Source organism: Hydra viridissima, unplaced genomic scaffold, assembly GCF_058129835.1.
Source record: "Hydra viridissima isolate aposymbiotic clone 2 unplaced genomic scaffold, HvirCarnegie_v1 scaffold_10, whole genome shotgun sequence".
Lineage (NCBI taxonomy): Eukaryota > Metazoa > Cnidaria > Hydrozoa > Anthoathecata > Hydridae > Hydra > Hydra viridissima.
The window spans coordinates 10,579,842-10,603,269 of NW_028324309.1; the positions used below are offsets into that span (position 1 = coordinate 10,579,842).

A 23,428-nucleotide genomic window follows, 5' to 3' on the forward strand; every position below is an offset into this window, starting at 1 on the left:
TCATAAATTTTTTATGACTCCTCAAAACTCGTACTCTTTACGCAACAAGTTTCAACATTTAAGCAATTTGTGTAGAGTTTCAAGATTTTTTCGCAACGCATTGAAGTTTAATAATACAAAATAAAATTATGTTAATTGTTTGTTTGTTTGTTATTTTTTTTTTTTTTACGTTTTAAGTTCACTTTGAACTTTACCTTTAAACTTTACCTTTTAAATACTCAAAAACGTAAAAGAAATTTACAAAGGTTTCTGAAAGATATTCAAAAGCTTCAAGATCGTAAGTGGATATGAAAAAACCAATCAAAGCATACTAAACAAATTTCAAACATTAAAAAAATGAATCATTATCGATAATATTTACAAATTAAAAAAAAAAAAACGAACAAAAAAAAAGTAGTAGTAAAAGAAGTAATCAGTAATGAAGGATTTAAAATGAAGATATATTTCACTAAGTATAAATTATTTTGAAATTAAAACTTTTATGTTATCATAAATAAAAGGTGCTTAAAAACGAGTCGCTGACTCATCTTTCGAAGAAGAATCTTCTTCTGCTTTTTCTTTTGCGTATTGTGCTTCTCTTAAGATTTCAAGTCGTCGTCGTGCCATGTTCAGTTCTCTTTCCTTTTTCAAAATGGTCTCTTGGGCTTCAATTTGTTCAATAATCTCTGAGGTTTTTGTACCACGCCGAAATCTTTTATGAAAGCCAATATCTTCAACTTCGTTTAAAACAGCTTCTTTTGTTGTTTTCACAAGTTTTTCTGTAGCATACTTCACTGCAGTACCGGCAATCTACAAACAGCAAACAAGAATTACATCATTAATTCATGAATTATATCATTAATTCATGAATTGCATCATTAATTCATGAATTACATCATTAATTCATGAATTGCATCATTAATTCATGAATTACATCATTAATTCATGAATTACATCATTAATTCATGAATTACATCATTAATTCATGAATTACATCATTAATTCATGAATTACATCATTAATTCATGAATCAGAGTAAGGGGATGTTGTTCATCGCTAAGAAAACTTCCACCAGTGAAGGATTATTTTTTTTTTTAGAAATCATGAATTTTGAAAATATTTTTTGTTTAACTTTGTTTATGCATGATTACCAAAATTAATGACTAATAACACGAGATTATTTAAAGTTTTATGTAACTGATATTTATTAGATATACGATTGACAGTGCGATTTGTAACCAGAAGATTGGATTTAAGTGTTAAAATCAGTGAAGTGCTTTTTTAAAAAATTGAAATAATACAATTTCCATCAAACAAACTTTAAAAAGAATTTTATGAATGTGGTAAATGTTACCTGAAGATTTTTCTGAGCCTTGCTAAAAGGATTAGCTCTAACACGGCTTGCTAATAACAAATGAGCTGTAGAAGCAGACACTGCCTGAGCAGCAGCAATTAACTTCTCTTGACTGGCATTTCCAAGCACTACATCGTTAGCGGAATCACAAAGTGAATCGGTTGTTGAAACCACCAAATGAGCCTAAAGTTAAAACAATAATGATATTTACTGGAAAAATTAATTTCAAATGGTTCTCAAAAATTAATTTTAAATTCGTTGTTTTTGTAAATTGCGGATGAATATCAGGTAATAAACAATTTATGGTTTCTGTAAAACAAAAAATTACCGCTGATACTAAGCCATCCGACCATTGATGGGAATCTACGTAACTATTTCTTCTCCTTGAACCAATCTTAGAATATTTACTTTTGTTAAAAGATTGCAAACAACAACATTATTAAATATAATTATCGTAAGAATTATAACAAATATCTACTAACTGTAGTTATCAATTAAAATCTATTAACTATAATTGTTAAATATAAAAAAACATTTTCATACTTTTCCAGTCTCGACCAGCTCCTTTTGCAACAAAGATGCAGCCTTTAATAAGCTTGCAGAAGCTGATATAACAACTTTTGCAGCTTCTAGTATTCGTTCTTCAAAGTTAAGCTCATTGTTCAAAGTTAAGCCGTTCTGAAAAATTTAATCACACTAATTTGACTGGTCAGAGTGGTCAAATATCAAATTCTAAGCCATTTCTGGCACAACACTTAATATTTGACCACTATGATGGAATGAAATATGAATGTAACATTCAAAATAACATTAGAAATTGGATTTGCATTTAAAATAAGATTGAATAAACATCGATAGAAGCATCAACTATAAAATTCAAAAACAGTTCTACTGAAGTAACAATACTGTAACTACTCGGTTCAGTTGCTTCTTCTGATTGAACTGATGGGAAAAAAGTAAAAAGAACACAAAAGCTCCCTCATGAGGTCCCTCTGTGTATTCTATTGGTTGTGCTTTATTGAAAACTTGTAATTAGTTACTTTTTAATGTAAATGAGGAAAAGAGTGGAAGGGTGAGGAAAGGGGGATGTTTTAAAGGACATTTTTTTGACTTTACATGTATTTAAAATATCTGAACATTTTAAAAAAGAATCCAAAACAGCTGACAACTTTTTAACTTAATTTTAGTTAAGTGTTGGATAAATAAAAGTCCCTGAGAGTAAACATTCCTCTGAATATCCTGCTAATAACCATTTCAAACCGTGTAAACCATAAGTTTTCAAACCCTACAAACCATAAGTTTTCAAACTTGAATTTTAGGTTATGAATTAATTTTTTAAAAATAATTCTTTTTTTAATTAAAAAAAGTAACAAGTCTTTTTCTTCCAAAGTCTTTCATTTTTATCAAAGTAAAATAATGGAAAAATAAGATACCGTTTCAAAGCTTTTTGTGGTTTTTTGCAATTTTATTGTTTTTGGACAAAAAATACACCAATTTTTACTTTTAGACATCTCATTACAGGACGAAAACATAATTAAAAAATGAGTTTTTTATTTTAAATTTATTATCTAAGCCAAAAAAAAAAAATCACTTTTCAACTTTTGTTTTTAAAACTTTTGCTAACCTCTTTTGCTAACTTTAATTTTCACTGTATAGCGGAAATAAAATAAGTATGGCATGTAAGTAGTTTACACAAAGCACATGTGCTTTTTGTGTTACATGCTCTAATATAAGCCAGATTGAAAGCATGTTCATTTACTGGTCTGTAGATCAAAATTTCTTTTAAAGAAACCAATTTTGGTGCTGCATCAAAACCATCAAAACTAACAGTTTCTAAATTTCTGAAACATCAAATCATGTTAAAACTGTAAACATTTTAAATTCAATCTACAATTCCACAGGATGTCAATCTACAATTTCACAGGATGTCAATCTACAATGCCACAGAAAGTAGAATGTCATATAAAATACACTTTCTTCATTCTCATCTTGATTTTTTTTCTGAAAATTTTGGCTAAAGATTTCATCAAGACATATTGATAATGAAGCAATATTACCAAGGCCTAAGTGTACAGCAGTGATAGGTGATTTGTAATGGTTTCTTTAAATGGAAACTATTAGACAACACAAGAATCAGTTTCACTCAGTCCAACACTTTTTAGACTCATTAACTACAAGCATTTCTAATTCGTCAACTTTATGTTTTAACATTTTCTTAAACCATATTTAAGATATTCTTTTTAAAAAATGAATTTGAGAAAAAGTTCTTATGCTATAATGTGATGATATTCATATCTGTATTTATATTTGTCTCTTGATATAAGAGAGACATAAATGGCAATAATCCTCTTTTTTTTATTTTAAAAATAATTGAATTAATTTTTGGTCTTCGTACCTTTGAAAAAGTGTTAGGATTGAGCTTAGTAAGCTTTTTAGCTGAGGCCTCAACAGAGGATACTGCTTCCAACAAATCAACCTCTGCAACTTTATTAGGATCTTTGCAGAGAGTAAGATCACTTCCTAAAAATAAATAATCAGTAGCATGATGTAACAACATAACAAAACATTACATAAAAAAATCACTCTGAAATTAAATTTTGAAGACATTACAAAACTATTTGCAATCATTAAAATGGTCAAAATACCAGTTTCAGACAACTTGAGAACAAATTTTAGAGTAGGATATTCAGGTTTAGATTGGTAGATGCTAATTTCTAAAGGAAAATAAAAATGGAAAGGGAATCAATAAGGTTCTCATATTGTTTTTTAATGTCAATGTTAATATTTGTTTGTTAATATTTAAGTGTTAACTAAATAAGTATTATAAAATATTATTCTAATTTTTTAGCAGTCACCAGACCTCTCAATTCTTCTGCAGTATCCACAAGCTCTTCTATTGACTGTGTCACTTTGTTAACCAGGGTTGGTAACTCTGCTTTTAAATCAGGGTGGACTTGTATTTGAACCAAATGGTTGAGAACATTACAATACAACTGATTTGTTTCAGTTACACAGCAAATAATTGCCTCTCGAACAATATCATCATCTGTGCACTGTATCACCCCCTTTTAACATTAAAAAACTATTATAATTATTTCATCATATTTACCAAGCAATCCATACAGAATTCATAAGTAATTTGCTTTAAATATCAGTAAATTAGATATTTTATGTCATTTTTTTAACTTTAAGATACAGCTCCCATCTTTAACTGTTATTTATGGGATTAAATACCTGAGCAACTTCAAAAAGTTCTAAGCACTTCATCCGACCAAAGCTAGCAGCATTAATAATATCAGCTTGCTTAACTGAATCTCCTGCAGCTACTACTTTTGCTATTGCCAAAGAAATTCCTTTTGTTGCTTGAATCAGCTCATCAGGTGATGCAGTTTTTTTATTATTTGCAGATGGAGCTGTTTGCTACAAAATAAACTTTTATTAACTTTTATAAACTTTTATTACTTATTTAAAGCACCAATATCATTGATTCCCTTTCCAACAAAACCAATAAAATCAATTAGTTTTTTAAGGATCTTACAATAACTGCTTGGCGAATTGCTTCTATAGTAGACTCAACAGCTCTTACACCACGAGATGACTCATCTTCAACACTTTTCACAGTTTTAAGTAAAGAAGCAAGATTGCCAACCATATGCTGTAAAAGAAACTCAGTAAGTAAAAAAAAATATATCAACACTTATCACTTTTTAACACTTAAATTGACAAAATGATATGAATCTAGTAATTGGTCATCTACATAAAGTGTACATGAAGTACAAAATTTTAAATATAACCTTAGCTGTTGTCTTAGTTGATTCTTTAGCACAACTGTTATTTGGATTACCACTAGTCTTTGTTTCATTGATAAGATCTCGTAATGCAGTCATTACATCTTTAACAGCATTTAGTAACAAGGTCTAAAAAAAGATTTGAAGCAATTGCATCTAAAAATATGATCAGATCCATCAAACAGATTATAATTTTAGATGCAATTAACAGGCAATCCTGCTTGTTATAAAAACATTCTTTAATTCAAAAAAATGTTTCGGTTTGCTTAGACTGTACAAAAATGAGCATGTTTTTTTTTTTTTTTTTTTTTTTTGTTATTAATGCAGTTCTTTTTATGGGAAAGATGAGTGATGATTTATATGTTTAAATTTTTATTTTCAATTTATATGTTTTCTAATGTTTTGAAATCATATTTTTATCAAAAAAAAAGATGTAAATAATCAAGGATCAATTGCAAAGTGTAAATGTTAAAAATGCACACCAACAGTTTTGTAGTACACTTTGAAAAGTCAATTAGTAAAAGTCAAACAATTTTGCACCAACAACTGGCAAATAAGAAGTTAAAAAATTCAAAAGCTAAAAATTTGTTAAAAGAAGTAAAACTGTTAAAAGAACATCTTTAACAACCTCAGTGATAAATGTTTTAATGGGACTTAAAGTTCTTTTTGAACTTTATTTCTATTTGCAAAAACTATATTCACTGTAACTAGTATTTTTCTTTGTTACTTTTAAAAGTTGAAGATATATATATATATATATATATATATATATATATATATATATATATATATATATATGTAAATATTCATAAATTACAATAACACAAAATGAGTAAAAATTTATACCTGGCCATCAGCATCTTCTGCACCAAGTGCAGTGGCAGCTTTCTTAATAGCAACACCCAACTTGTTGGTACTGACTACAGCATCTTTAACTAAAGTAGCAAGATTTTCTTGCGAGACTGAACTTAAGTTAGTTAGTGCTTTCACACCTTTTCCAACATTTTGAATAGAAACTAACACATCCTGAAAGAAAAAAAAAACTAAAAAATAACTGCAGAAAAGAAAAATCTTTAAAAGAATAAGTTTTATAAAAACCTTTAACAATAAAAGTTGTAAAAGATGTTAAAGAACATTGAAAAATTTAAATTTAAAAACAAATTTGGTTCAGAAGCTTTTTTTTGCAACAGTAGAAACCAAAATAGGATTTTGTAAGGATTTTTTAAAACTTTTTGAAAGTAAAGAAAACTTTCCGAGAAAAAAACAACCTCTTTGTGCTGATTAAAAGCAGAATCATCATTTTTAGTAAGAGTATGAGCCTCTGCAATCATTCTGGTTGAATCTATGTCAGAAATGAGTCCATCTAAAGTACTTATTGCCTTTACACATTCTTGTATCCCTACAGAACCCTTTTCGATGTTTGATACTATTGAAGCAACCTTAAAATAATGTTGCATTAAATAAGTAAGACTAAGTAAAAATAATGTTTCACTATTTAAATTCTGAACAGAACAGACAATATCAAATAATTCTGAACCAAGTAAAAATCTCTCACAGCAAGAAATGTAAGAAAAAACATAATCCATGTAAATGTAGTGGATAAAAAAGTCCACATATCTGAGAAAACAAGGTAGACATACCACTTTGTTTCCACAGATTAAAAGTAACCATAAAACTAAAATACCTTTGAAGAAACATCTTTGACATCTTCAGCAATTGCTTTTTTATTAACTTCTGTTAAATCAAGTCGAACCTTTTTAGCTGACCTCATAATTTTTATGCAAGCATCTCCTAATTCTTGAGTATTAGCAATAAATTCTTGTCCAAGCTAAAAAAAATTTACATTTAAAATAAAAGTTATTATTAAAAAAAAAACAAAAAAAAAACAAACATTTGTACTTCCAAAAATATCAAAACCATTTTATATTTGTCTTGCATTTTGCATTTATATTACAATTACTAGCAATTTTTATGTACTTGTGATTTTTAAGTAAAAATAAGTTTTTTCAAATTTTTTTACAAAAAGGTATGCTTAGTTGCAAGTCTAAATACCCATATAAACTATGATAAAGATTTTTTTATTTTTTTAAATCATTATGAATGTTAAAACTGATACAACAACTAATAAACTGCAGCCAGTAATAATATTTAGTTACTAGTGTAAATAGAAAATATTTTTCCTAGATGGTGCTTATCTTACTATAACATTTTGTTTATTAAATAGATGATGTTTATCTTTTATTAATTAATAAGCATTTATGCATTTATTTTTAATGTTTAGAACCACTTTTGTTTAGTCAAATCAGAATCACCATTAATAAATTGTCAATTGATTAAAATACTTCAGAATTTAAAAAAATTTGAAAAATAAATTTAAAAAGTACCTCTGGGTTTACAAGTTTTGCTGCAAACTTAAGATCTTCACATAACTTTTCATAATTTAATGACACATGTTGACATATTTCGTCAAGATCATTTGGGCTTGTGGAGCTTCTTTCAGCCTATTAAAAGTCCAAATAAACTTTATTTGTTATATGTATGTATTTTTTGTATTAACACCTATTTGTAAGAAATTTTTATTTCCAAGAACTTAAAAAAGGAAAAAAACTTCTAAAATTGTAAAAAACATAAACAAATAAAATAAATGATATAAAATGATTTACGCTTACCAAATTATAAGCATCTTTATCAATCATTTTTAGTGCTCTTAAAATATTTTCCTGGTGAGTAAGATATGAGTGAGCACTCTCATTTCCATCTTCAATGGGAATCGCTAACTTTAAAAACAACATAAATTACACTTACATCTTTTTTTATAGCATTTTATTATTCATAACATTTTATAGAAATAAAAAAAACATACACTTTTATAAAATATTATGAAAATTATCAATTTAATTGTTAAACAGTATAAATAAGATAAACTGTATATACAATAAAATGTTATATACAATATACAATAAAATGTTTTAAAGTTTAACATCAATTATGGAGTATGAAGAAATTTTTGAAGCCTTACATTTTGCTTATTGAGCTCAACTGATTTGGTTGCACAATCCAATCCATCATCAATAAAAACACCTTTGAGAAATTCCTGAATTTCTTTTAATGCTGTTTTGAAGTTATCACCAGTTTCAATAACTGCAGTTTGAAGTTCACTTGTTAACTATAAATATCATTAGCACAACATTTTTATAACGAGCATCAATTAAAAAAAAAGTACATTTATATAATTTTTGTGAAAAATGAACATAAAGTGTAATACAGAAAACAAAAATATATTTAAAAGACCTCAGAGTCATCTATGCTTTCTTTCAAAGCATTTAACATAAGGATAGCAGATTCAAAGACTGTTTTTGTTATGGCCAGCATTTCTGCTTGTTTTGAAGGCATCAATGACATTTGAGAAGATACTGCAAATGAAGCTGCAAGTTCAGACAAATTACTTAAGATTGAGCCAATGTTGGAAACCTGTAAAAAGAGTTAAATTTTAATCAAAATTTAGAATACTGCTTCAGAATATTGTTCTAAATATTAATTTATGCATAGCGTATGGAAAGTCTTTGGTCAAGTAAATGCTAAATAACTTACTGAGGTGCCAATTGATTCACAATTATTTTCAACATTTTGAATAAGAACAGGAACAAGGCTGTCTGCACTTTCACAAACAGCAACAATTGAACTTTCTAATGTCTGAAAAACATGAGAAATATCACGAAGAAAATTTAAACAAAAATCCCCTTTATTTTGATCTTCTCTTGCAAAGTCTATTGAGTTTGGGAATTTTTTTTTTAGTTTTATTTTATATGTTAAATCAACAACTAAAGAAAAAAAAAGCAATTCAAACAAAAGAAGTAAGTAATCATTTTGATAAATTAATTTTTCTTTTTAATTTCTTGTGCTTAGTAAATAATGGTAAAAGAACTAACCAATTGGATGTCAAAAAATTACCTTAAGTGAATGTTTTCTTTTTATGTTTGGTGTGGAACCAGTTGCATTGAGAGAAGCTTTGTCAAGATCATGAATGCATTTATTAAGCAAGTACAATGTTTGATCACATACTAATTTGTTCTGACATGCCTACACAAATGTAAAATGTTTAATGGTCAAATGTTTACAACTAATGTTTGTCTGTTTGTTTGATGATTAATCTGTTACCTTGTTTGCAGCTTCAGAGAACTCCTTCACAGATTTCTCAGCATGCAATATAGTCTGAGATAGTTGAAGAGCACCAGAGGTTTTACTGTCAGGTTTGATTAATTCTTTTAAAGCAAATATAACTCTGGAAGCAGCCTTTAAATAAGAAAAAGACATTTAAAGAAATTTTCAGCTACTCAAATTAAATTACATCGTTAAAAAAAAATTTAAATCTTTTTTTTACTGGTATAAAGTATTTGCTTGATGACAAGAGTTTTCTTGTTGCAATTTCATTTTCTGGATTTGCCTCACTTTCTTTAACAGCATCTGATAGACCTTTTGCATTCATTGAGATAAATGCCTATAACATGAATAGGCACATATGTAAGTAACATGAATATACACATATGTAAATAGGTACTTTTTGAATCTACTTTCCAGATGCAGAAAAGTAATTTCATTTTCTCTAATAAAAAAATACTTTAAAGATTTTTAAACAAAAAAAGTTTAAAATCAAAACTTACAGTACTTATTTTCTTATAGTCTTCAGACAAATCTGATTTTTGCATAGCAACCTGCTTAGCTGCAGTCAACATTTGTGTTGTGGATTTCAAAACAGCAACAGCAGAATCACGCAACCTTATTATAGATGCTGCTTTCACACCATCACCTGTTACCATATTTGCAACACTTAGGGCTTCAATAACCATAGACTTCAAAGCAGCTTGTTTCTCTTCATCATCAGGCTCAGCTCTTAATAACTAAAAAATTATTAACTGTTGCTCTACAAATCTCTAAAAATATGTTCCATATTTAATATAAATTAATATAAAAATAAAAGTATAAAAAAGTATTGAGCTGACTGTTTGATTCTTAAGTAAGCACAATATTTTTATTACTAAGCAAAAAAAAAAAAAAAAAAAAAAAGAGCAAAAACAACTAAAAAAAGAAACCTTAGCTGACTTCAATAAATCAGCTGTAGCTCTTGATAACTTGGTAACTGCTTCTAACTTCTTCTCCTTTTCATTTGGGTTATCAGCAGCAGATAACTCCATAGATTTTGCAAGCTGGGCACATACCTAATATATAAAAAAATCAAAACAATTGAATTTATACAAACCCCATAGCAAAATTACTATTTGATTAAATTGGGCAATAAAATTTTTTCCAAAATATGCCCTGATTTCAAATGAAATATTTATGATTCACTTCCACATGAGGTGTTAAAGAGCAGTTTTTTATGTTAACTTTTATGTGACACATCTTCATAAGATATCCCATGAGCCATCTGTAAGATCTATCAATTGCATAGGTTTAAAACTTCTATTGCATTTGTGCACCACAAAAGGGTTGTTTTAGTTATTATTTCTTGTTAATATTTTAATTTACTTACGATTTCTGTTTTGTGTATTGAAACTATGAACTAACTAAAAACTGAAAAGAAAAAAAGGCAAGTTATACATTAGTGTAAGAGTGGGAGGTCAAGACAAAACATGGGCTCCACACATGTTGTATATGCTGAGTCCATTGTTCCACACATGTATATGCTGTGCTCATTGCAACAATGTTTGAGGTTTATTTTTTTATTTATTTTTTAGATTAATTATTAATATCTGTTAAAATTCACTTATTGTTCCTTTTACAAGTCAAATATTTAATTTTATACCTGGATTTTCTTCAAAATCAAAAGATAAATCAAAATCATGTATCTTGAGATTGCTTCTGCAATTGGGCATAATTTCATCATAACACTTTACTTTAAACATTAGAAAAGTTTGGGAAAATCTTTAAATGATAATTTCTTGTTCTTATCAAGAGCCAGGTTAAAGAGCCTTCAATTTACCATATAAATCTTGTGAGGAATTAAAGTTATTATGTTCGCTTCAATGTTTTTTTTTTGTCTTTTTTTTTTTTTAAAGTAAATGGGAAAAAAAAAAGAAGAAATTTTCAAAAACATTATTTCTTGTAGTGCAATATAACTACCACTATCTTTATCATTTGGTAATCTCAATAATAGGGCGGTGTGAAAACATCATCAATATGTTTGCTTTAATATTTTTTTGTAATAAATTTGAAAAAAAGAAGAAAATTTTATAAAACAATTTTTCTTCTAGCCTAACATAACTGGCACTATCTTTATCATTTGGTGACTTCAATATTTAAAAAAAAAAAAAAAAAGTTTACTAAAAAGCTAATTTTAGAAATTTTGATTTTTCATTTTATCACAAAGAAAAACAATTGACCAAAAAAGCAAAAACATTTTTAAAATAACTTGACATACAGTGTAATTTAAAAAATTATTATGTTGTTGGTTGAGATATATTAGAAATGATACACATTTATAGCTTTTGAAGAGCTTTTAAAATTGACCTGAAAAAGCTCTCCGAAGCTTTTGTTTGTGTATTTAATAATTTGTTTTTTATACAAAGTGGTTTATATCAAGATGAAACTGAGACTAATAATTAAATTAAACTTACTGCATTTCAATTATAATTTGTCAAGTAATTTATAAACTGTTTTTTTTATATCAATTTTTTCAATTCCAGCAAAGTCAAATATGAACTAAAAACATTACAATAATAGAGGAACCAAGAAAGTTAGTTTAATACAGAATCAATTAACCTTAAAATAATAGTATATACATAAAACCTTAACTATGCAATACAATCTAATTGTATTTAATAAAACAGGTTTTAACAAAACAAAAATGAAAATATGTACCTGACCAATTATAATAGATTGTTTAATCATTTCATCAGAATCTCCATTACTTTTAAAAAACAAATCATTAGCATCAAGCAGTATATCAAATGAATTTTGTTCTATGAATTTTTCACTGCCTTTTTCAACATGCTTAAGTAAAGCATCTGAAGAGTCTATGATATTGACCAGAGCAGATTGTATTTTAGGCTTTAAATCATCTGTATTACTTGCAACCTTAAAGTAAGTGATTATAATTGTTGAAAAGCAAATTATTTATCAGTAAAGAGATAAAAAAAAAAAAAGATTATCAATAAAACTTATCAGAAAAGATTAGGATTTATTTAAAACAGTGATAACTTACTAAACAAAGCCCACCCAAAGTATTAGCATCTGTTTGAAGCTGTTTGATCAACTCAGAAATCTCTGTCTGTGTATTTGAAGAGTTAATATATGGCAATAACAAATTGATACTTGATGTGAACTGTGTCATTTTTTCTTTGGAATGCACAGCCATAGTATTGATTTTTTGATAACTTTCTTTGTCTAATGCTTGAGAAACTTCTTCTGTTACTGTTAATAAGGAATCATTTGCTCCCACAATTCCATTGACCTTTTCAAGCACAACTTCATTAAAAGCTTGATTTTTAGGAGCTTCCCCATTGATTCTTATAAATGCACGACTGATATTGTTTACACTGATGATAACTCCACTGCGATTCTACCAAATAATTGTTGTTTAAAGATATAACATAAAAAAAGTAATATAAATACTTTTAATATGTTTTACACAATAATGGAAATAATATGAGCTATTAAAAATGCTATCAAAGAAAATAATGCAATTACATTCTCTTTTGGATTTAACGAAATGAGAAGGTCTTTGAATGCATTAGCCAAATCTTTTGCTGCATCCAGTAATGTATCATGATCATGAGAATCATGTTCATTACTTGAGCTTTTCACATGCATCTTTAACTTGCGTGTTAAGTCTGTTAAGTTTGAGGTTCTAAAAAAATTTGAAAATATTGTTATATGAAAGTATTTTGTGAGCTAAAAATGCTATAAACTTTTTAGTGAAGAATATTTACAATATCGTAACACTGTTTCCAACAGCCAGCAGATCATCTTCAGAAGGGTTGGCAGATGTTTTGTTTACAACAGAAACAACACCTGTTGCAATATTTGATAGTAACGTCTCAATCTGATTATCCCCATCATCTTTCTGTTTTTTAAAAAAATCATATTTATTATATATATAACTAATACTATTCTTTTAATGGTGTAAATTAATGATGTAAGAGTTTTTTTCTATAACTTGAAAGGCTAAAAAGTTACAAATTTTTTAGTGCACAAAAACTGCTTACAATGGCTTAAAAGAAAAACTGTCCCAAAAAAGAGTTTTGACACTAAAACTACAATAATTTTGTTAAGCCCAATGGTGGAATAGGGTAAGCTACCAAAGATAAGCAAAATGTTAATCAAGATAAAGCAGATTTTATTCAACTTGGGTTTTTAATGAATTTTAATGAACACTTTATTATTAAAAAAAAATTTGAAAACACAAGTTTCCTATCTTCAAGTATAACAATAATGTTAAACCTGATTGTTATACACAAACACAAAAAACTAGCATTAAAACAATCAGCAAGTTAAAAAATATATAAGATCATGCAATAACATTTTATGTAAATGTTTTAAGCTATTATCATGAAAACTAATTTAAATGATGTAGAGCGATCCAAATCATCACACGAGCATCATTGAAAAATGTCAAAAACGTAATAATCAGAAACTTTGGAAGAAATCAATGATGGAAAAATTCAGAATTCAGCATACCTAATATACATACACCTACAAACCTAAATATTACAAGCCCATTTAAAAGAATAATTTACTTAAAACTTTTTACCCGAACTTCCAGCTCTGCATATAGTGGTTCATCAGTAGCCTCATTACAACTTTCTTCATTTAGTTCATCAACAAGCATCATAATAGCTTTGCTATTATTATCCAAGTTGTTAATCAAGGCTTGCTGCCCTGAAGAAAACTGCCCTTGAATACTAGTTTTTTTTGGATATTGTGGAATAGATTCTTTTACATTTGAAAAATTATTTCGTGAAATATCGATTCTGCGACAAGGAAGATTTGTTGCTTCGGAAATCACCCCATGGTCATCTCCATCTCCAGTCAACATTTTTATACGCTTGCGCTAGAATATTTAAAGCAGTAGATTCGTATATAATTCTTTTTTCGAATTTAAAAATATTTTTATACATGGTACTTTAATTCCAGTTATATCAAGTGAAACTAATAATTTTTAAGTTTTCCTGCATAATTATGTTTTATTATGTAATTAACTTACCCTTTTTAGGATAATATCAATATAACCACCAATAAGTTGACATATTTGTTTTCCTTCATTTGTTACAACTGTATACATACCTTCTTTGTAATCTCCAAAGTCCTAAATTAAGCTCTTAGAATGTAAGCTACCTATACCCTAATACTGAAATAAAAAATGCAATACTGAAATCAATCATTACTAGGGTAAAGCTTGTTGGAGATGCTGCCCATCTTCTCACAGTTGTTAAAGGCCAAACCTTTAACACCTATTAGAAATATAATTGATGCAACATTTTAGAAGACTTTTTATAGCCAGATATTTAAACTATTAAATTACAAAAAGAAAAAAGAAAAAAAAGAAAAAACAGCAACATTAATAAAAGATACCTGCTTTGTTTTTTCATCAAGTCGAAAACAGCTTTCTTTGCTAACACCAAACAGACGTGGAATTAATTTGTTTTTACCTGTAACTTTTTCCTACAAAATCAAAATTCAAAATTGTTTTGTTTCATGAACTTTTGACTTATTGTCATTAAAAAGATAATAATAATGATGATAAAAAATAATATTCATTTATACTATTCACATACTTAACTATTCACATAATATACTTTTATATATGTTATATAACATACAGATGTAAATACAAGGCACATAATACACACGTTGAACATGTAACATAATTAACATAATAAAATAACATAATGATATACAAATGTAAATACAGGGTATTAGCTGGAAATAAAAACTATTGACTGCTAGTCTAGAAATGGGAGAAGTTAGTAGGTATTTGGGGTAAACAATGAGACCCATAAAACTGTTAAAAGAATATAAAACTGTAATAAGATCAAAGAAAATCTTTTTTGACAAAAATATTACAATAGATTCTTAATACAGCAGAGCTCTATCTATAAACTACAATCATTTGCTCAGATGACTGTACTAAGCTCCACATAAAATCATGAAACTGTTTTTGTAAAGTTAGAACAGCAACATCTTGAACTTTAACTTCAAATTAGAAAATATTGTTAATTATGAAATTTATTTGTAAGAAGTAATCTTTTGCTCAGGGCATCAATCCAGATCTTTAAACTTCTATAGATTTTTCTGCCATAATAACTCATATTTTACAAATTCATAAGTAAAGTTTATTTAACAATTTTTAAAAAAAAAAACTTTGAAAGCAGTTCAAAGTAACTTTTAGATTTGAAATAAATTTTTAGTAACAAATTTCCTTTAAAGTGAGAAAAAAAAGTGGAAAGATGAGGGAAAAAATATTAAACATAATTTTATACCTTTACAACAAAGAAAGTGACACCATATGTGGCAAGATTTTGACACAGTTGTATATATTTATATTTGCAGTCAAGCTCGTTTATGCCAACAAGTTTACTATGTTCCTACAACACCAAATTTAGTAATACTGATATCAATTACAGATACTGATCAAATAAAAAAATACAATGAACTTACCTCTTTAACTTTTTTAAGAGTTTCCTTGTTTTTAAGGTATTCTTTGGGAACAAATTCTTTTAACCTAGAAAAATCATTTTCCTATACTACTACAATATAGCGGATTTTTCCATTAAAAGGGGCAAAAGATTTCAAATACTCTCTAACTGAAAATTGTTGGAATATTATAAATGAATCCCTTACTCTATATTTCCCGACTTATATCTTAATTCATCAAAATCTCCATGTTGAACTTGTATCTGATATGCAGCAAACTGAAAGCAAAAGAAACTGAGTAAAATTTGTTAAACCTTTTACAAATTTAAATAGTAGACTTGACACTTCTGAATTTAAATAGTTGACTTGACACTTCTGAATTTAAATAATAGACTTGACACTTCTGAAAGGACTTAAAAAAGGTCCTTAAATACTATATTTTTTCTTGAGCATTTCTTGAGCCCAGATTATAATTATCATTATTATTCAGGGTGGATGCATTTTATTAACTAAAAAAGGTACATAACTCCAATTTATCATAAAACTATACACATAACTATAAGAAACAAAAATTAAATTTAATATGGCAACTTATTTTTCAAAATTCACAGAAACATCAGTTATATAAGCAAAGCACATGTCCTTTTTAAATAAGTTATAAAACTTTTAAAATTAAAATAAGCTATTGAAACATTATTCAGGGGATACTTTTTCTTATTTTTTACACATTGCCTTTATTGGGACACCTTAATTGAGTTTCTATTTTATGTTAAATCTTAATTGGTTAGGGCTGATTTAATTTGCAGCTGCCTTTAGGAGCATACATGTGTTTGAAATCAATATAATGAACAAATAGTTCAAACTACTAAGTGATTGAATCACTTGTTTATACTGAAAATTTCTCTCATTACAGACCCAAAATGTATAAAGACATTTGACATCATAAAAACTGTAAAGAAGATGAGTAACAAATTGAGGGGAAAGTTATAAAGCCTTGAATACTGGTAAAACCATACCCTAGCTGCTTCATCAAGCTGACATGGATGACTTCCATCTAAGATGGCATCACGAGATTGAACATACAATAAATTGATTTCAACTGGATTTGTGATATTCACACTCTGTTCATACATATATCTTCGGCTATATTAAAGAAAATAATTTCTAATGGAAAAGTTTAACACTTTTAAAAGCTTTTTCAAAAATGTAAAAAAGTAATAATCAGGGTTTGATATTTACATCAATAATAATTTTGAACAAGTAATTATCAAATTTATACATAAATAAATTTATTTAATACTTTTGAAAAGTCGTTTTCATTGATTTAATTAAATAGCACTATTGTACAAAAATTTCAATGGTTGAAAGAAAGATTTCCAAGATTTATATATGTTTATTTGTTATTATTCATTATTAACAGAGAAATGTTGATGATAAGAACATTAATTTACCGTATAACTACAATGGAATCATCTTGAACACCAGCTTCACGTAACGTTTTGTTATTACGCAACCAATTAGCTAGATAAAAAAATGGATGTAAAACTATGAAAAATATTTTTGAAAAACAGAAAATTCTTTCATGAAACTTCATAAAAAGTTAGTTCTAGCTTTATATCAGCATAGTTTTTCTTAAGAAAAAAAACAGTATTTTTTCGTAAATTTTCAATATTTTTGGGTAATAAAATACACTCTTTTAAACTGTAAACAAATGATGGTTTTCAGCACAGCTCCTATTCATCTACAACACAAATAACTAAGCTGGCTTGAATAAACTTAAAACAAAAAGTAATCAAATTTCAATTAACTGATTTTCTAAGCACTAAAAAAATAGAAAATCAAGCAGTCTATTTCAAAACAAAAAAAAAACTTTTACTGTCATCATCAGTATGTGCTTTCTTTTTCAATATTTGAACTTTTTTCTCTTGCAATTGATCAACTTTGTCCATAATCAAATCCTATAAAACAATTTTAAACTATTAATATATGTTATCACTCAAGATGGTTATTGATTTAAAATTATTTTGAAATACCTTTATGTGCACTGTTTTGACTACAAAAAAGTGTACAACATTATTCTCACTTATAAATCAAAACCAAATTGTTTTTTTAAATTATGATAAACTCCAGGTTTGTTTTTCATTAAAAAGTTTTAGAAAACTTAATAAACAAGAACCATCATATAGAGAGAAGCTCTTCGAGGTGGAACTGGTATATCTGGTAGTTCTATTTCTTTTTCTTCTTCAATAAAAAGTGCATATTCATCTGCGTTTAAAGTGTTTATTCCAATTTTTTCACATATTACATCTAAAGCATGGCCCACAGATTTACTGTCATCTACCTAAATAAGAATTTTTAAAAATATTTTAAAAGTAGCTTCTAGATAAGTATTAATCTGTTCTTTAAGCACTAAAGGCAGAATTAGGAGATGCTATAACAGATTGATCTGAATCAATATCCTTCAATGCAGACATATTAAACCTTTATTTCTTTTTATGGAAATCAGCACAAAAAGCTTAAAAATTACCAGCACTGTTTTGATTGTTTCATCTAACATTTTAACTTTTAGATATCGATTTTTGTCCTTATAATACAATGTTGTCTGAAAAAAGGAGAGTATATTTTGTTACATTCTCTACTATCATTTATTATTTTTATACACATAACTATAGAGTAACAGGGAAAAAATTATTTAAGTGAACACTAAAAGAAAATTAAGAAAAGGCTATTAAAAAGTAATCATTAAGTTAAAGCTTGTAACATGAAAATTTATTTGCAACAATGAAATGTGGTAAATACTCTGACCAAAATATTTTTGTCGTTGTGCTATAAAGAATTTATTTGAAATTTGTTAAGATTTTGTGAGTGAATTGTAAAGTGCACTTCAATAAAGATTTTTACTTGAAATAAAACATTTACCCCATTTTCAATATCATAAAAACCAATTGTTTTACTATTCATTAGCCAATGACTTTTTTTATCATCCTCAGGATCTTTGTAAAATAAACCATAATTTTCATCTAAACAGGTAATCAAAGGACTTTTAATTGAAGCATACTTTTTAATTATTAACTTAAAGAAATTCACAAATATGTATGCTATTACTTGGTTTAGCTTCTGTACCAGAAACCTTTTCTTGAACTGATTGAATAACAGTTTCGACTCTATCAGTAGAGAGAACCTAAACCATACCAGAGTTTTATCTTTGAACAGTTTTGGTAACTAGCTTCTATTACAACAAAAGGAACACAAATTTAAAAAGAATAAAAAAGCTAAAAAAAGAACCTGAAATGTTTTCAATAAACCAAGATTAGCAATATGTATCTTTACAATCAAAGCTGTCATGTTTGAAGATGCAGGAACTAAAAAAAAGTCAAAGTAAGTAATAAGTTATATTTATCAAAATATTTAATTTTTCATAGGAAGAATGTTTTGCAATTTTATATAAAATAAAAAAAATTACTGAAAATTTCAAGCAATTCAGTAAATGTGAAGAATTTAACAAACTCATTAAAAAATTATATGTAAAGTTTACAACATGCAATACTTGTAAACTTAACATAAAAAAGTATACAATTTATTTTATAAAACTAAAAAGATGGTATCTAGATATAATAGTTTTGAAAATTATAATTTCAGTTTTAATTTTTTAAAGAAAGTAACTATAAAATGTCTATTGAAGTAAAAATTAAATTGTCTTTAATAAATTAAAAAAAAAAGAAAAAAAAACTAAAAAAATAACAAGAAATTTATAAGAAAATAATAACCTTTCCTCTAAGAATAAAAATCTTTTTTTTTTTTTCTTTTTAAGATCAATTACAAATACAGTGTTATTTGAACTTTGAATGACATAATTTATAATCAGGTCAATTAAAAAAACAATGTTTCCTCTACCAAATCATAATTACAATGCAATTAAGAGTTATATTAGCCCAGAAACAATTTTTTTTTCCACAATGAACTTACATAATCTTATATTGTTTAAAATGTCATTAATTATGTATCATTTAAAGTTAAGATTTTATCTTTTTTATATTTTTATTTGTGGAAAAATTTTGTTAAAATTTTTAACATCACTTTTTAATTCAAAAACTCAAAAAAAAGTTTTTTTTAATAGAAACCCCTCTAAGGAATGTTTTGTAAGGAAATAATTTAATGAGATTACCATTGAACTTAATGATAAAGTTTTAAACAATATGGTGCTTCTTCCAGGAGAGAAAAAAGTACTTTTAGTTACATACTGGTTTGGTGAGAAAGAAAGGAGAGCAAGTTTAATAAATTGATTTTTTTTTTCTTTCAAGTAAACTTTTGACATAATACAAGAACAAGAACATAAAAACATTTGCAACTATAATGGCAAAAAAGTTACAAAAACTGTAATCATAATGGCAATCAAGCTATAAAAATATACATTTAAAGTTTACAAAAAGAAAAAAAACATATTTACATTTCATAAAAGTTGATCTCATTATAGTTTTACAGTTGACAACTCATAAATGAAAAAATATATTTACATTTCATACACAAAATTGATTTCTTCATAGTTTGACAGTTAATAAGTATGTAATTTAAAAAATTGGTTAATTTTTATATGTAAAAAACAAAAAAAACAAAAAAATTAAAAACTTTTTTATAGTTTGTAAGAAAATATTTTTATGTACTTTCATTACTAAATAAATCAAAAACTGAGCTCAGCATTTTATAGACTTTTACATTGTAAAACATAAAAGAATAGCACTATAAATATTTATACACTTTTGATTCATTTAAAATTCAACCAACATTCTTATAATATAAGCTACTAATGTTTACATTTGGCCTCTCTCATTTTCAGGAAGTTCTAAGGCGTTATAAATATTATATTTACGAAGTGGATATGATCGATCTGCTAAATACTTTTGCTGATACTCAATCATGTGTTGCTTAATGGATAACTCTTCTATATCTTCAACACTTTTCTTCAAAAGACTGAAACAAATGTAGATATTTAAATGATTGCATAATTTAACAAAATTTAAAAGGATTACAAATTTATCTAGAAATCAGTAAATTATAGAAAAAATGAATAAAAAACAGATCCAACAATTTTAATCCACAGAATGTGTGTTTATACAAATATAAAAGTTAATTAAATATTACTAATGAATATATATTTGATTGACTAACTAAGATATAACTTTGATTAGCTAAAAAAAACTTTGTTTAAAATATAAAAAACTTTCACATACAGTTCATGTTGATCCAGGATTAAACCCAGTTTATGCTCACAGCGTGCTGCATGCATTCTTAGGCGAGCGGCTTCAAACTCAGGCTGCAGCTCAAAAACACACTTGTAACAAATATCTGCAAGATCATACTGACCAAGTGCCTGTTAAAGTTTTACAATTAAACTATTAGGACCAAGATATATAAAAATGTGCTTTAACAAAAAAAAGACAATCACTATTTAAATGATAAAAAAAAACTTTATTTAAAGTTAAAACTCACAACTAAAAACAAGAAAACAACATAGGAAACTCTTTCTAACAAGCAAACTATAGATTGCAGAAAGTATCAAATCTAACCCCATAAATGTTTCCAAGAGTGAAATACACAATATCATAATCATTTGTTATTTCAAGAGCAGCATGCATTAATGTAGCAGCATCAAGAGAATATTTTGATTGGTGGAGAATGTTTGCAAGACTTACTAATGCCAAGTCTTTGTGATTCCTAAAATAAATCAGGATAAGGTTCACTTAAATCAAAAAAACATTATGATAAACTTTTAGCATAAAATTGTGATGAGGGCATTAATGTATATTTGCTTACTTTTTGGGTATAGACCTTAAGTTTTACTGACCTTGGTGAAGAATCAAGTGCCCTGCGTAAACATTCAACAGCTTGGTTAGAATTTCCTGCAACTCTCCAATAAATTGCAGCAAAGTTTAACAAGATCCATGAAGTTTCATTCTATAAAACATGAACTAACATAAATATGCATGAACATTTCACACAATTTGAGCATAAAATTTGGTCTTAAAATAAATTAAAACATTCATTTTTTTAAAGTGTTCAAAATTACATGAAAATGAAAATACAAAAAAGATTTCCTACCTTTTGAAGAGCCCAATGCACTTTATGACCAAATTCTGGTAAATTTTTTACTTGAGGAATTGAATTAACCAAACTATCCTCTGTAACATTTTGAAGAAATTTCCTTTCTGCTACACCTTCTAAATGATCATAGCTCTTCATACTGAATAGAAACTCTGAAGTACAAAATGGTTGATTAAGCTTAACTGGCAAAGGTTGCTTTTCATCAAGATAGTGTTCAATTCTAAAAGAACAATAAACTAACATTTTTCAGGAAAAGAGCAAAATTTAAAAATTGGAAATCCATACATTTTAAAAACTAAGTTCGTACTTTATACCCTTTGCCTCTAATCGCAGAAAAGAACTAATGTAGAGATCAAATTGAGATAACTTTTTCCGAGCAATTTGACAATCAGGATCAGAAAAAAAAGCTAACTTTTCTTGATTTTTATGAATAGAATCTTCTGTAAGCAAGCTACTATGCTGTTTAATCAAATCTTCTGATTGTTTTTCAAGTGCCCTAAGTTCATCAACAGCTTGGCTTTGTTGTATGAATAACATAAGGTCACTTGGGTTGTAGACATTATACCAAGTATCAACCTAAACGAATACCTGTTTATATACGCAGTTAAACAAGTGGTAATTTTTTGAACTGTGTATACATGTGTGTAAGAGAGTGAGAGAGTATTTGATTTTAGATAAATAGAATATTTAATTTCAAACTGATAGGGAAATATGACCACTGATATATCAGAGTGTTGATTATTGTAGAACAAACAATTTTTCACTTCTTTTTATTTTAGACTTTTGAAATATTTAACATTAAATTTATTGATAAACGTGCAATGCAAAAGTGCCAAGCCATAGATAGTAACACTTTTAAAAGAGAGCAAATAAAAGGTTTTTTGCACTTTTTTTTTCTTTTACATAAGCCTCAAAGTTTATATCTCTGATTTTGCCAGTGGTACATAGCAATTGGTCCTCTTCTTAATAACTAAGGCTTAGTTATTAAGAAGAGAACCAATTGCTATGTACCACTGGCAAAATCACAAAGCAGATCATTACAGATCATTAAAAGAGGAAATTTAAAAAAATTTTGACTTAATAATACGGATATAATAATAAAATTTACTAATTTATAAGCTCACTTAGTTTTTCGTCCATTAAAGTTTTTTTGAAAAGCTTTTCTCAAATGTAGCATTTTTGCTGGCAATAAATAAATACTCTTAGTAATTTTCATATTATTTGCCATTTTAAAACTTATTATTATTTCCCTGAATGCTTTTGGAAATAGATAAATACACACACACACACACACACACATAAGCATATATAAACACACTTGACTCTTTATCAAACCATCTTCAAACAGCCAATGAGTTGCAGCATTGACAATAAATGGAGCGCACGATATGAAACACAACGTGGTTATTTTGGAATATAAAAGCCAAAAGCCATTAACAGACTTTTGCCATATTTTACTATCCATAAATTGAATTAAAAAATGTGAAAACAATTTAGCAATAATTATACGGTTCTACATGTGTAAATACGATTTTTCGCCGACTGAGTTGTTGCCGATAAAATAATAGGCAAATAT

General features: G+C 27.0%; 2 protein-coding genes across 2 annotated transcripts; both read right to left on the reverse strand.

Annotated features, from left to right (window-relative positions):
• Positions 1 to 132: 132 nt before the first annotated feature.
• LOC145181162 (talin-2-like) lies at positions 133 to 19,616 on the reverse strand. The gene is made up of 43 exons (XM_090100423.1): positions 19,521 to 19,616; positions 19,039 to 19,115; positions 18,859 to 18,934; positions 18,673 to 18,773; positions 18,281 to 18,355; positions 17,930 to 18,094; positions 17,630 to 17,711; positions 17,205 to 17,274; positions 16,770 to 16,896; positions 15,961 to 16,031; positions 15,778 to 15,841; positions 15,600 to 15,704; positions 14,692 to 14,781; positions 14,505 to 14,570; positions 14,324 to 14,425; positions 13,871 to 14,170; positions 13,050 to 13,183; positions 12,808 to 12,967; positions 12,323 to 12,679; positions 11,980 to 12,195; positions 10,212 to 10,337; positions 9,783 to 10,019; positions 9,503 to 9,619; positions 9,280 to 9,414; positions 9,073 to 9,201; positions 8,713 to 8,814; positions 8,413 to 8,592; positions 8,141 to 8,287; positions 7,791 to 7,898; positions 7,506 to 7,622; positions 6,806 to 6,949; positions 6,390 to 6,560; positions 5,968 to 6,147; positions 5,128 to 5,250; positions 4,872 to 4,988; positions 4,568 to 4,753; positions 4,194 to 4,398; positions 3,979 to 4,047; positions 3,729 to 3,853; positions 1,877 to 2,011; positions 1,662 to 1,727; positions 1,334 to 1,516; positions 133 to 789 (listed from the first exon to the last, which is right to left on the reverse strand). The coding sequence occupies exons 2-43, from the start codon at positions 19,096 to 19,098 to the stop codon at positions 505 to 507; spliced, it is 5,808 nt and encodes a 1,935-aa protein (XP_089956549.1). The 5' UTR covers positions 19,099 to 19,115; positions 19,521 to 19,616; the 3' UTR covers positions 133 to 504.
• Positions 19,617 to 20,023: 407 nt separating this feature from the next.
• On the reverse strand, positions 20,024 to 23,428 carry LOC145181260 (tetratricopeptide repeat protein 17-like). Its single transcript, XM_080056326.2, has 7 exons — positions 23,171 to 23,428; positions 22,160 to 22,428; positions 21,850 to 22,072; positions 21,596 to 21,705; positions 21,318 to 21,465; positions 20,982 to 21,121; positions 20,024 to 20,721 (listed from the first exon to the last, which is right to left on the reverse strand). Exons 1-7 carry the CDS (start codon positions 23,315 to 23,317, stop codon positions 20,562 to 20,564), a joined length of 1,197 nt encoding a protein of 398 aa, XP_079912452.2. The 5' UTR covers positions 23,318 to 23,428; the 3' UTR covers positions 20,024 to 20,561.